Source organism: Pygocentrus nattereri, chromosome 20, assembly GCF_015220715.1.
Source record: "Pygocentrus nattereri isolate fPygNat1 chromosome 20, fPygNat1.pri, whole genome shotgun sequence".
Lineage (NCBI taxonomy): Eukaryota > Metazoa > Chordata > Actinopteri > Characiformes > Serrasalmidae > Pygocentrus > Pygocentrus nattereri.
The window spans coordinates 30,333,444-30,348,653 of NC_051230.1; the positions used below are offsets into that span (position 1 = coordinate 30,333,444).

General features: G+C 43.1%; 1 protein-coding gene across 2 annotated transcripts in view; it reads right to left on the reverse strand.

The window, feature by feature from the left end:
• Positions 1 to 15,210, reverse strand: part of zmat4a (zinc finger, matrin-type 4a) — a 152,660-nt gene that overhangs the window by 49,215 nt on the left and 88,235 nt on the right. For both annotated transcript variants that reach the window (XM_037531740.1, XM_037531741.1), the window contains one exon: positions 12,225 to 12,381. In XM_037531740.1, coding sequence (XP_037387637.1) covers positions 12,225 to 12,381 — 157 coding nt within the window. The remainder of the gene's footprint in view (positions 1 to 12,224; positions 12,382 to 15,210) is intronic.

Consider the following 15,210-nt stretch of genomic DNA (forward strand, 5'->3'; position numbering starts at 1 on the left):
GGCACCGTGGATAGGGCTGGCCACCGCTCCGGGCAAGTGTGCTCACTGCCCCCTAGTGTGTGTGTTCACTAGTGTGTATGTGGTGTTTCACTTCACGGATGGGTTAAATGCGGAGGTGGAATTAAAAAAAGTATCACTCACTTACTTTATTGCAACCAAGTCTATATTTGTAGTAATTCCGGGGTTACATCAGTGGCTCCCTCTTGTTATCCCGGTTTGCTAATTTCAAGACTTGTAGAGTTGGTAGAGATACGTTTGGTCAAATTTCAGCAATTCAGTATGAATCTAGTCAAAATAACAGGCAGAGTTTGTTATTTCTTGCATCGCTTACCAGTGTAGAGACTTCCATTCTTTAAACATATGAAAATTCCATGACCCAATTTTCAGAAATTTAAAGACTGCCATCAGATTTTAAGGTAGACTGGCCTGTACCATTTAACTCCCAGTCTGAAAATGAGTCCCATCCCGGCACTGCAGATAATCTGCATTACATACTCGATCCAAACATTTTTAGTCATTTTGTCAGAGGAATGGTGCTTAACCCAATATCGATAAACGCTCCAGAGCAAGCTGGATTTACTGCAAATCATATTGAATGGTAATTTGCAAAAATATATGTATGAATGCACTCAGGGCCAATACAGGACAGCGCTCCAACAATGAGAGAGTAAAGAGAGAGGCCTGAGACACAAGCTCAAACAGGATGTTTTGTGTTATTGGCTGATGTCAAGCTAAAACGACAGGGTCTCCCGAGAGTGGAGCAGGGGCTCAGGTCAGAGGCTATACTCTGCTGCCTCGCTAATGTGCGTTATGCCGGAATCGATACTGGCTGACTCCTGGCAGCCTGGAATGTTTTCCCTCGGAGCATGCATTAGAGACATGCATCGTACTTTGCTCACACAGGAAAAGCCTTCCCTCTTGAAAGCTGTCAAGCTCTGGGCAAAACTCTGAGATCCATTATGTTCCCAGTTCTGGCAAGTCTTGAGGTTTCACCTTTGAGAGGCTTCCAAATACCGAAAACTGGAATTCAACCCTTTATTAAGTTCTCATCAATGATGAATGCCAATGGACATGAAAAAATGAGCAATACCTTAAATTAATGGTGTCATTAAATGCTATGATGTGGGGAAGATCAGTGTTGAGAGATCTCCAGTGCTGTTTGAGTATGCAGACTGCTCTGTGTCAGCGTGTTGGGTGTCACAGGGATTGATGGTCTGCTTCAGAGAGAGATGCACAATCTCTGTTGTCTAGAACGTTCAGACACAGATGGCACAGCTAATGATGGCATCGTTCAGCGACAGGAAACAGAAGCGGATATAACGGAGAGAGATGGAAGAGGAATGACAGTGCAGGAAGACATGAAGACAGGAAGAGAAAGAGAAGACAAGTGCAAGAGAGTGCAAGAAACAAGAGATTAATAAGCTCTCATTCGGCTGCCTCGAACCAAACTGGGCTGTATCTATAGGCATCTTAGACTGCACAAGGTCGAACCAGGCTGAACTGTGCTGAGCCAGATTAAAATGTGCTGACCCAGCTTAAATTGTGCTGAACCATGCTGAACTGTACTGAACCAGGCTGACCTGTACAGAACCATGCTGAACTGTACTGAACCAGGCTGACCTGTACAGAACCAGGCTGAACTGTACTGAACCAGGTTGAACTGTACTGAACCAGGCTGACCTGTACTGAACCATGCTGAACTGTACAGAACCAGGCTGAACTGTACAGAACCAGGCTGAACTGTACTGAAGCAGGTTGAACTGTACAGAACCATGCTGAACTGTACAGAACCAGGTTGAACTGTACTGAACCAGGCTGACCTGTACTGAACCATGCTGAACTGTACAGAACCAGGCTGAACTGTACAGAACCAGGCTGAATTGTACTGAAGCAGGTTGAACTGTACTGAACCAGGCTGACCTGTACTGAACCAGGGTGAACTGTACTGAACCAGGCTGACCTGTACAGAACCAGGCTGACCTGTGCTGAACCAGGGTGAACTGTCCTGAACCAGGCTGACCTGTACTGAACCAGGCTGACCTGTGCTGAACCAGGGTGAACTGTCCTGAACCAGGCTGACCTGTACTGAACCAGGCTGACCTGTGCTGAACCAGGGTGAACTGTACTGAACCATGCTGAACTGTACAGAACCAGATTGAACTGTACAGAACCATGCTGAACTGTACAGAACCATGCTGAACTGTACTGAAGCAGGTTGAACTGTACTGAACCAGGCTGACCTGTACTGAACCAGGGTGAACTGTACTGAACCAGGCTGACCTGTGCTGAACCAGGCTGATCTGTGCTGAACCAGGGTGAACTGTACTGAACCAGGCTGACCTGTGCTGAACCAGGGTGAACTGTACTGAACCAGGGTGAACTGTACTGAACCAGGCTGACCTGTACTGAACCATGCTGAACTGTACAGAACCAGGTTGAACTGTACTGAACTAGGCTGACCTGTGCTGAACCAGGGTGAACTGTACTGAACCAGGCTGACCTGTGCTGAACCATGCTGAACTGTACTGAACCAGGTTGAACTGTACTGAACCAGGCTGACCTGTACTGAACCAGGGTGAACTGTACTGAACCAGGCTGACCTGTGCTGAACCAGGCTGACCTGTACTGAACCAGGGTGAACTGTACTGAACCAGGCTGACCTGTGCTGAACCAGGGTGAATGGTGCAGTCTGAATTAAACAGATTCAAATTCAGTATTTACTGCTATACCAACTCAGCTGTTAGGAATTTTGTCTCAGTGTGCTCATGAAACCCAAACAACAAGAAACAGTCACGCTGAACCAGGCTGATTTAATCTGATCCTGAATTAATTAAAACGAACCATCTTGAACTAAGCTGGATTAAACTGAACCCTCTTGAACCTATTTGAATTAAACTGAACTATGTTGCACTAGGCTGAATTAAACTGAACCACGTTGAACCTGACTGAATTTAACTGAATAAGGGCTGGCGATGTTCCAAATTGAAAATTTATAGCAGAACACAAAAGCAAAAACTTTAAAAACATTTTACTAGAGCTGGCAATGCATTAAAACAGCTTAGATAAAATAAACGCTACTTAAATGATTGCAGAACGTAGGCTAGAGTATACAGTAAAATAAACAAGTAAGCCATTTCAGCGCTATTATGAACTAAGATGCTGAGATTGATGCATTTTTCCATTCTTTCAAAATCTGTGGCTGCAGATGGCAGGAACTTTACTTTCCACAGCATCTGGTGTTTTGCTGTATTCTGCGTGTCAGGTAGGATGTCGTGTTTTAAATGGTATCAAACTTGTATTGTAGACGTTCTTGACCATTGTTCCCTCTCCTGATACTTGGGATTAACCAAGATTATATTTTGCTTGTCTAATATCCCTCATAGAAACTCAAGTTCCATGCAGTTAATGATTTTTCCACTGTTGATCTGCTGCTGCTCGAGCTGTTTGAACATGTCTGCCCTGAATCCCAAAGGAGAATCAAGTAAACAGCATTTTTGACACTATTTCTCACTGTCATTATCACTCAAATGATTTGATAAATGTTAGATATTCATGTTTTATTGTAGGCCTATTTAAATATTTATTTATTTTTATTTGGCCTTTTTTCTATTTCAGCCATAAACCGTAAACACCGCTTGTGCCATTTTATTCTTTAATGTTTTAATAGCTAAAATTGCAGTTCATACAAAAGTACCATTTCCAGTTGGTATCTATCTTATCCTCATTGGGGTGGGTGGGCCATGTGGTGTTGTAGAAAAGCTCAGCTGTTCCATAAAGGAAGTGTCACAGTGTTGTGGCGTTAAGTTCATTTTATATTCTGCTCCTACAGATTTAATGAAATCAACACCATGTAGTGAACGTATCATGTTATGAGCTAAAAGGAACGAGGTGACAAATGTTATGCTAGGTAAAGAAACAGTAACGCTAGCTGAGGTAATAATCAATTTGCATTTGCCTGTTTATCTGAAAGATTTTAGATTGAGTGGGCAAATTTAAAGACATGCATCATCTGCTACTGTTTTTTTTTGTGGTCTTGTTTTGTATTGAATGTATAGCAAAATGGTGCACTGTGGTCTCTACATAGAAATAGAGCAGTATTGGAAATGGTAAAGCCATGCATGAAATTGCTAACCAGGACAAACCAGACTGAACTTGTCACGGCCAAGAAGCACAGCAACAAGCCGATCATCCAACAGCAGATGTGTTGTCCTGTTTATATATAGCCATGAAGTGAATATCATTAAAATAAACAATAGTGCACAGAATAGAGCCTGTCTTGGATTCCAGAGAAAGAATATAGCATAACACAACAATACAGTCCATCACTAATGGCTACGATTAATCACCCCGATGATTAACCAAATAGCAACTCTACCACCAGTTTTGTACCAACAGAAAAATACTATCAGTGGCCTCTCTCTTCACCTCATACATGTTTGAATAAAATGCCTAATGGCTTGGATCATTATCTTCAAGCTGCCATGCTGGAGGTGTAATCTGGAGCTTGATTTGAGCATCTCAAGCCGCAAGTCCGTGTAAGTGATCCTGAACACTGGCGGTGATGTATTGCGTCGCCCTACTTGGCCATATGCACCGAGGCAGGCCATTGAGAAGGTTGATTAATGAGTGCTAAACAGCAGAACCAGCAACACTGATGGGACGTGGAGCCAGGGAAAGCATCTGTGTGAGTGCGCAGTCTTCCCTCGGGTTGGCCTCCTTTACGGGCCGGCAGAAACTGGGCGGTCCAAAAACCCTTGAGCTGCAAGGGTATGGGCTTGATCCCAGCTGATAACATGCGGCTAGCAATGTTGTGCCCTTGAGCAAGGCACTTAACCTCCGATCGCTTGAGGCTGATGATTGTACCCATGATGGGCAGCCATATGTCAACTTGGCCACAAGATGCACTTGATTTTGCCTTCTAAGACTTCTAGCAAGCAGAGTAAAAGCTGGTATCCATTCTGTAGTCCATTGGTTCCTGACCGTTTTACTAGAGTACCCCTGCTCTCAACATTCAAGGACAAGTGTACTAAGCCTTTTGTCTTAATTCCAGGCAGACTTTGCCCAAATGTTCCTGGTACACAGGCTCAAATGCACAGCTCATGCATATCCAAATGTGCAAAGTGAAGGAGGATTGCTCAATTTACAAATGTTTGAGCAACATGCGTCAGTTTATTGTGAACTTTTGCCTTTTAAAACCAGGTTTAAACTTGTCTAGGGTCTCAAAAGACATGCTGTTGAGAGAATTTCTTTAATAGTGACAGCAGGCACAGCAGTTAGATGGAGGCACAAGTCTCGAACATGTGCTGAAAGAATGTTTACAATCAGAATGACCCCGTTTAAACTCTCGGGACCAGACGTATGTGTTCTAGAAGACACAGCACTAAATATGGCAAGACACAGGCCGTGTTGTAATTTTGTTTTCTTAGCCTGAGTAGGCTTTCCGTACCTTGTAGAACGTTTGGGAGGGAACTTGCAATTTCTGTTTTGTCTCTAGCTTGTTGGTGGCCATTATTTTAGTCTCTTTTAACTTCTGAGCCTCACGAGTGAGCAGTCAGTGAGTGGAGCTATGCACAGTTTGCTTGATAACCTGCCATCTTAGTAAATCAAATGGTATTTTCAGGCATATATTCTGGTGCATATTGTGGTTGCATCAAGGAACATTTTGCGCTGTACCTTCAATCGGATGTACATCTGGCCCTACTCTGACACACTCACTTCACATTCAGGAAAGTTTGTTAAGCTTTGTTTAAGACAGCAAAGATTTTCTTGTCTCTTTTGAGTGGATAACCAATGAAAAATTATGGTGGGACTGTTTTCATCTCTAAAATACTTACTAGTTTACTGGCATATGTCCCATTCTCTACATTATTATTGAGGTTTTCCAAAAGACCTTGAGAAATAGATGACCACCTTTCTTGCTGGTTGGGGTGGTCAAGGCACTTGCTAACATTGCTATTGTTCACTTGGGCTGTCTGAAAAGGATGAAACCTGTTGGACTTTTTTCCGCATCTTCTCCTCCAAAATGAAGTGAAATCAGTGCACGTTTTTTATTCTAAGTTAAGTGATACTTTTTTAATCCCACAAACGGGGAAATTCCACCTCCACATTTAACCCATCAGTGAAGTGAAACACCACATACACACTAGTGAATACACACACACTAGGGGGCAGTGAGCACACTTGCCCGGAGCGGTGGCCAGCCCTATGCACGGTGCCTGGGGAGCAATTGGAGGTTAGGTGTCTGAGTCATGGTGCTGGGGATCGAATTGGCAACCTTCCGGTCACAGGGCCAGTTCCCTAACCTCCAGCCCACGACTGCCCCTGTTCTATCCATTTATGCTGCTTGATGTGGTGTCTAATTCCCCACCCACAAAGATCTGCACTGTTCCTTGCAAACCATCCTCTTCTCCTCAGTATAGATGAAGATATTTTCAGAATATGCTCTGTCGCCTGATCGCAACCTCAATCAGTTGATCAGTTCTCACTTATCACAATAAGCAAGACAAGGGTACTGAATGGCCAGGGTTATTGGCCTTCATCAATGGTCAGTTTCTGGCCACAGAAATGGATATAGTCAGATCTTTTTGAGGGCTAAACTACTTTCAACCTAGCAGGGACTCTCAACAAACAGAATAAAAGCTGCGTGAAGCCTTCCCAAGGTCGCAGGAGTGAAGAGAAAGTTCACGCTATAGGCAGACCGTATGTGCCGGAAGGCACTGTGGGCAAAGGCATCAGCTCAGAGACATAATTGGAACAGTCAGTGCCTCTCCTGCTTCAATATAGAGGAGTCCCATAGAGAGGAAATCAGGTTTGAGGCAAGCCACAGAAGGATTCACTGCCTCTGGGTTTTCCTGTGTTATTGCTGTTAGAAGTGAGCCTCGCTCTGTCTCTCTTTCGGATGCCTTTCTTTCATTGTTTCCGTCTGTCTTTCTGTTTATTTCTTTCAATTTATAAGAAGCTTATTCATAATTACTCCAATGCATGAAGTAATGTTATGTTATTCATTTGTCAAGAGATATTTGTGAGGAGATTAAATAGAAGATAATCCACTTACATAAGGAAAGGGAAATCAGGAATTTTCTAGACTGGAGTACAAAAAATCTGGGAATGTATGAAGGAAATGGCACGACGAGGACCTTGTAGACCACAAAAAAATTGTCTACATCAGTTTCACAAAGCTTCCCCAGTTTTGCTTCCGATCTGAGAAAATCCACAGGTATGTCTGTCCATCCTTCCACTGTGATCAGGCAACTCAACGCTCTGAGTCTGAAAGGATGTGTAGCTGTCAAGAGGCCAATAAAGGAAACAAACATAAATGTAGAACAAAAGAAGCTGCCGGCGTTCTCAGAACAATGGACTGTCCACCCCAGCATCCAGACCACATCATTGCATGTGTTTGAGACGTCTTGGAAGGCAAGAAGCAGAAAATGCCACCAACCAAGACTGAACTTTGGAGTCTACTGAAAAGGACAGGAGCTGTACTGTATGTTGAAGCCGTATGTTGGACATATCAAACATTTCAGTATTTAATATAATATTTACTCGCTAAGGCTGGTGTCATTGTTAAATAGGCCTTTCTGCTTTTAAATGAAAGAAGCGTGATTTCTGACTTTTGCAGCATCCATTGCTGCAACGCTGTCTTTTAGGCTTATAAACACTATACACAAGGCCAGGCACATGGTCACAGAAACAAATTGACAGAGTCTAGTCTGTTTGAAAGCTTCTGGCTGACTGCCTCTTTTGAGCTCCCCTTATATCCCCTCTCGACTTCCTGTAGCTCTGGACAACATGTTCACACACACACAAGCTCTCTCTGTGCTCCTTTAGTTTTTGGGTTGATTTGCCCTGTAGGCCAGCAGGCAGTGGACTGATGTGGAATGAAAGAATGACCCAGTGTGGCTTCTTCATGTGCTCGTCCAGATGACCCTTATCCAGCCAGAACAGAGCACTCCTCATATATCCTCACATATTCTCTCTGAGACGTCCTTGCATGTCCTCTCTCTGTCTCTCTCTCTCTCTCTCTCTCTCTCTCTCTTTGCACATACATTTTTGGCTCGCTCTGAGAAAACCTTAAAATCTACACGTATTGTAGTAATATCCATTACATTGCTATGTTAGATAGCGAGTTAGCTTAGCTTCCAACATAATTAGGAAGTGACAGTGGAATCAGCCAATCAGATTTTGACCTGAACCTGTTGGGACCACATTCAAAAAAACAGGTTTCAGGTAGTTGTTAGGAATGGAAACCAGCAGCTGCAGCTCTATGCTAGGAACTGCTACTGAACGAGTCACTTAATAACTGATACATACCTCAAGCTCAAGTATGTGTTAATATCTTTTATAGAAGCTTCCAATGTTCTTATGCACCAGCTTTAGTTAAATGCTAACACACTGGAAATCCCATAGAGGTGATAGCAGAAATGAGCCTTATTGTGAAGATTCTTTTCTTTTCTTTTTAAGTGAGTCACATTAATGGGCTTATTAATAATCACTCTAGTAGTCACGGTGCATCCCTGGTGGTTCAGAACTGAGTCACTGAGAGTAACTGCTGCATACAGCGCAAAATATAAGTTAACCCCATAAAATCCCAGGCTTATTACATACTACATCTTGCTATTTAGTGCCTACAAGGACGCCAGTGCAAGCTAGTGGAGCTATTCTTAACTTAAAAGTGTGTAATAAAAGCTTGGGACTTTTAAGGGGTTCATGTATTTATCATGGCACTAAGCAGTTTTTGCTCAGAAAACCACTAATAGTAGAATAAACACAAATAACATTATAAAAAAGGGATGATTTTACAATTGAATGTGCTCTTTTAACCCCATAAATGGCCAGGGCCCACTGGCAGGCATAAGGTTTAAATATACACTTCTATAACGTGAGAATAGCTTAGCCAGTTTGCTTGTAGTGACTGAATAATTAGGCTATGTATGTAATAAACTTGGGATTTTAAGGGGATAAAGATTACAACTCATCCTTCTCATGGACATATTAGTTGTAGTTATCATCCTACAACCGCTTTTTTAAGTTAAATCCAATGTGCTGTTGATGGAAGCGGACAAATCCATGTGATAGCTGGGGGCATCGAAGAGAAAGCTGGAACCAAACGGTGTTCTTCACACTAGCTCATAAGATCCCAACAGAACCCAACTATTCAGCCAAGTGTAGACATGTTTTCCCACTGCTTTAGGTTCAAATTTAATATTCCAGTTCATGGCCAAGATTGGCCTAATTTTTATTTATTTATTTTTTTCTTCATCCTGAATTTTACTAGAATTTACAGTTTCTAATCTGGCACAGTGGAGTCATGTTGTGGTGGAACACAAATCCAGCATTAGAGAAAGAAACTGTTATGTAGTTTTTAGGACGTTCTTAGAAGGTGAAGATGCTGACCATCTGTTGCAATCTTCCAATGTCTTTCATATGTTTCAATAGCCTGTGTTTAATTGAGAGGAGCCCGAAAATGTTAGGAAAAATGTTCTCATATTTGACCAAACCTCTCCTACAGCCAGTTTAGAGGGTCAAAACTAGCCCAAAACTAAAATGCTTTAAGAACTATAAACCATTAGTTATGTGCACCATCGTTAGCTTACTGCTAACATACCATTACAAATCCCGTAAGAGCACTAGCAAAAAAATTGCATTTTAATGGTGCTAATTTATGGTTTTAAGGCTGAGTTGAAACAATTATGGCCTGATCTGAAGGCCTGGCCCTAATATTCATGGTTTACCACAGCTATGCACACAAACCAGAACAGTCAGTGGCTCTTAATTGACCTGCACTGTCTCGTTTGAGGAGAAATGAGTGTAATTATGCGTCCCGAAATACAAAGGCTTTGAGCAGCTGAATGTGACAACAAAATAGAACTGTATGAAAAGCAAAGCAAGACAGCTAACAATTAGCTCCCTACTTCTAGAATGGACGTGCAGCAACTGCTGACTGGCTTCGGTTTGCTTTCTCGTGAGCATGTGTGGGTTCGAGCGTTCTTAGCTCTTCATCGAGAGCGATTCCCTGCAGGATAAACAAAACGGAGAATCTACTTTTTTCCAGTTTCAACACTGAAACCTTGGGTAGGGGAGGGCCTAATTTTCTTTTTATTAAATAGTGTAAAAGAACTTGAGCCAAATGAATATTTTTTAAATTCAGGGTACCCATTGGTTTTACACATGAAAACCTACTTTGTTAGGAGCACCCAGTATTTATGAAGTATTTAACCAAAAATACCATTACAACTTATCCCACTGGCAGGGGTAATTGGAAGGGGCTAGTTACTAAACTTAACTACAAAGTCATTAAAACGAAAAAGGCGTAAAAATATAATCATCAGATTAAACACCATTTGTGAAAAGAGGCTTTGTCAAATGTAGAATTCTTATTTATGAACACAGTAGAATAGCAAATATCAGCATGAAGAAATTATACTGTCAATAGAATTCTTTTGATGAATCTATGCATGAAAACATGAACGGTTTATGCCCCCAAAAGACCTTTCAGGGAGGCTGCTTTCACTTGGTTGGTGGATGACCTCCTTTCAGGGAGGAGGGTGACCTCCTTTAGGTGGAAGACCTCCTTTCAGGGAGGCTTCTTTCATTTGATTGGTGGATGACCGGTTAGCTCCTCCAGATGTTGATGCAGTGAGATGCTGAACATGCTCAGATGTCAAAATTTGTCTTGGTGTATCATCTTGAGATTTTAGGTTTGAATAAACTGACGGCAACATAACGTTTACAACTGACTTAGGAAACAATTGCCTCCGATTTGCCAGCGTTTTCAAGAGTGGTTCACAAATATGAAGGACTTAAAAAACCAAACTTGTGCTGCCCTTTACGTTCATAGGTACATATATCCCTGTAGAGTGTTACGGCATTCCCTTGGAATGTCTAAGTAGCTGGCCACCGCAATGCATTGTGGAATTTGTTGTTTTCAACAAAACAGTACAGACTATAGAGCAGGCCAAGATGTTGAATTGATATCAATGCTAGCGCAATGATATCATTTTTGTTCTTCAGTGTGGGAGAGAGGTGGTCTGAAGCAGCTGGTCTGGGCCTTGCATCAGTGGCAGAGAGGGAGAGATATAATTAAATCTGCACAATACGCTCACTTCAGCCCAAACGCACACTCCCAGAGTAACCTCCAGAACCTTGGAACGCACAACTGATGCGGCCACCTGCTGTTTTCATCTCAGCTCAGCGTGTGTTAACAGAAAGGCGCATAAGAGCAGATGTTCTGTGTGTGTGTGTGTGTGTACTGGTACTACCATTAAAGGAAAAACCAATATAAAGTGTCTTAGTAAGATGTTCAGTCCACTAGAACAGCTTCAAGGCACTTTGACCCCTGATTCTACAAGTCTCTGGAACTGTACTGGAAGGACGGAACACCAGTCGTCCAGCTCAGTTGCAGCTTTGAAGATAGAGGTGGAGAATGTGGGCTGACACATTAGGCTGTCCACAATCTGCTCATAAAGAAAGCAATCAGAAAGTGGTAGGTGTTCGGTGGTGTCAAATGCCTGCTCGCCGCCGTATTTCCGGGATTCCTGATCTTTTTGACTAAAGCTCCTGCTATGTGTTCTCCAACGATGAACCCTTTTTCATAGCCACACCTTTTCGTTTTACTGTCTTGATCCAAAATCGAGGTCAACTGGGTCTGGTCAGCGTTTTTATTCCAGCCAAAGGGCATACTGGGAAGTCGGCTAATTGTATCATACAGTCCACCTGTCTGGAAGCATCTGCACTCATTATGTTTCTCCATTCACTTTGATTGGTCAACCATGTTCATGTGTTTGCGTTTGTGTTTGTGTTTGTACTGCCTCTGAGTCAGGAGTACGCATGTGTTTGTGTTTGTGTTTGTACTGCCTCTGAGTCAGGAGTACGCATGTGTTTGTGTTTGTACTGCCTCTGAGTCAGGAGTACGCATGTGTTTGTGTTTGTACTGCCTCTGAGTCAGGAGTACGCATGTGTTTGTGTTTGTGTTTGTACTGCCTCTGAGTCAGGAGTACGCATGTGTTTGTGTTTGTACTGCCTCTGAGTCAGGAGTACGCATGTGTTTGTGTTTGTACTGCCTCTGAGTCAGGAGTACGCATGTGTTTGTGTTTGTACTGCCTCTGAGTCAGGAGTACGCATGTGTTTGTGCTTGTGTTTGTACTGCCTCTGAGTCAGGAGTACGCATGTGTTTGTGTTTGTGTTTGTACTGCCTCTGCGTCAGGAGTACGCATGTGTTTGTTTACCTTTAGCTGTGATGGCAGGTTGTTCTCCCAGCAGTAGTTTGATTCTCTTGGCATGGATCTTGCCCTGGTAGTGAGACTGAGCCACTACAGCTGAGGTGAAGGACATGTTACACAGTGTGCAGCACTTATTCTTATCCACATCTCCCTCCTCACTGCCCTGCAACACACACAAACATACCCTGTCATTACATAATACTACAGTCTTGCATTGACTCACATGAATTATGCAACAAATCATAAAAGCAAAGCCGAACTGGTCTCACTTTACGTTAAATGAGCGACAACGGCAAAGTTCACGTTCCATTCATTTAAACCCAGCGGTGATGAAAAATTCTGTCATCCCCAGCTGTAACCTCAGCGGTCCGTGGAGTTTTGCATGAAGAATTCAATTTTCCCAACTTTTCTCAACCATGAGCACCAAAGCATATTCTCCCACCTTAAATATGGAATCAGTATAGTTAAAGCCCGCCTCTGATCATGATCCATTTTCACCTGTAACACTGCCACCATGGCAACCGTCAGTTCATACTGCTATGAGGCACCAATTGACAGTAGTGTTCAATGCCTTTACATGAATGCTGCATTATAGCTGTGTAATTCCACATTTATAATATGTGACCACATGTGTTTACTGTTACAGATGCAAAACATTAGTACGGCTTAAATCAAATACCCAACCGTATTTACTCATGTAATTACACAAGGGTATCTGATAGTTGAAACAGCAGATTTTCTCTCATGTAATTACACAGGCGTAAACTATGAAAACTTCCTATTATGGCATCTGAGATTGTAGCCCTCTCATTCAAATACAGCATTTCAATGGCTTATATACATATGATATACACACTCACTGGTCGGAAGATACAGCCACAGTTGCTCTCACTGGACGCTGCAAATGAAAATTGTGGAAATCGCTTAATTCAGTTAATGTTCAGGTTCATGTTCACACTAAATAAATGATTTAACGAATGGTCAGTTTGTGATCAACAGCGGCCCTGTGGTCAGAAAGTAACCAATGATGAATGCAGCAGAGGGGGCCGATTAATTGCGCACCTATACGGTGAACCTATATGGTAGGTGAACTTCAAAGTGACCAGTAAATGGAAGGAAACTGGACAGTAAATGAACAGAAATACAAGTACACACACACACAAAAGGGTGAGTAGCCAAAGACAGAAAATAAGAATCTGAACTTTAGTACTGGCTGCAGGGTGATACAAAAGAAACAATGGCTTTCCGTTCATTGTGATGTTGATTGCAACCAGCTGGAGAGAAAACACTTTAATGGGGCTTTGAATGAAGGTAGACAAGCCATGTCCATGTTGCTTGTGGCTGTTTGGCAAGCTTGCATTGGACTGATTAACTCGACAGAGTCAGAAAAAGGACAGTCATATAATTCATACAAGCAAAAACAAAACAACAACAAACCTACATGCATGGTCTCTGTATTTTATAATACTGTTTATATATTTATACTAGTCATAATATTTTACAATGACTATCGGCCAGTAGCCCTCACCCCGATAGTCACAGAGTGCTTTAAAAGTCTGGTTATGACCCACATCAAAGCCAACATTGATGTCACTGGGGATCCACACCAGTACGCGTACCGGAAAAACTGCCATCTCCTCTGTGGTCCACACTGCCCACCTGGAGAGTAAGGACTCTTACGTCTGTATGCTCTTTCTGGATTTCACATCTGCCTTTAACACCATGATTCCCCAGACCCTGGCTTACAAACTCCACACACTTGGACTGAGCACCTCTCTCTGTAATTGGGTCCTGGACTTCCTGAGTAACAGGCCGCAGTCTGTGAGGATCCACAACATCTCCTCCTCCACCATCATCCTCAGCACTGGCTCCCCTCAGGGCTGTGTGCTGAGCCCCCTCCTGTTTACACTGCTCACATATGACTGCTCAGCCGTCCATCCAGGCTGTCATACTGTAAAGCTTACGGACGACACTGCAGTGGTTGGATGCATCGCAAATAGTGATGAGTGTGGCTGTAGGCAGGAGGTGGAACACCTGGAGAGTTGGTGCAGTGAGAACAGAGGAGAAGACAAAGGGGATGATTGTGGATTTCAGAAGGGGCAACACCATCCCTCCCCTCACCCGACACATCGGAGGATCTGCAGTGGAAGTGGTCTCCAGCTGCAGGTAATAACACGTCCAGCCTGATCAGGAAGGCACATCAGTGCCTATACTTCCTCAGAAGGTCGAGGTGTGCTGGACTCGGGAGCTCAGTCCTCACCTCATTTTACAGATGTGTGGTGGAGAGCGTTCTGTGCTCCAGCATCACCGAGTGGCATGGAAGCTGCTGTGTGGCAGAAAGGAAAGCTCTGCAGAGGGTGGTGAAGGCTGCACAGAGGACTGTTGGAGTCAGCCTTCCCACCACCACGGACATTTACACCTCCAGATGCAGGAAAAGGGCCACTGGGATCATGAAGGACCCCACTCATCCAGCACACACTCTTTGTCCTGCTCCCCTCAGGTAGGAGGCTGCGGAGCATTAAGAGTAAAACAACCAGACTGAGGAACGGCTTCTTCCCTGAAGCCGTAAAACTCTTAAACTCCAATTAGACGTCACTGCAATGGCACTTCACGTCCACTTATTTATCTCTGCTGCTGTCCTGAATCAGTGCCTCCACTATATCACCCCTCCACTATATCACCCCTCCACTATATCACCCCTCCACTATATCACCCCCCTCCACTATATCACCCCTACACACGTCACTTTATACATGTCACTTTATACATTACCAGTATTTAGATGTGCACCTTCTACCTCGTACTCATGCTGCTGTTATTTGCACCTTACTATTTATTGTTTATTGTTACTTTTGGGAGTTAACTGGGACTTGAGTTCACTATTTCGTTCCACCTCATGTACCATGTGTGATGCGAATGGCAATAAAGCCTCATCTTATCTTATCTTATCTTATCTTATAAGGGAAGACACTTAAAACATACCATATTGCAG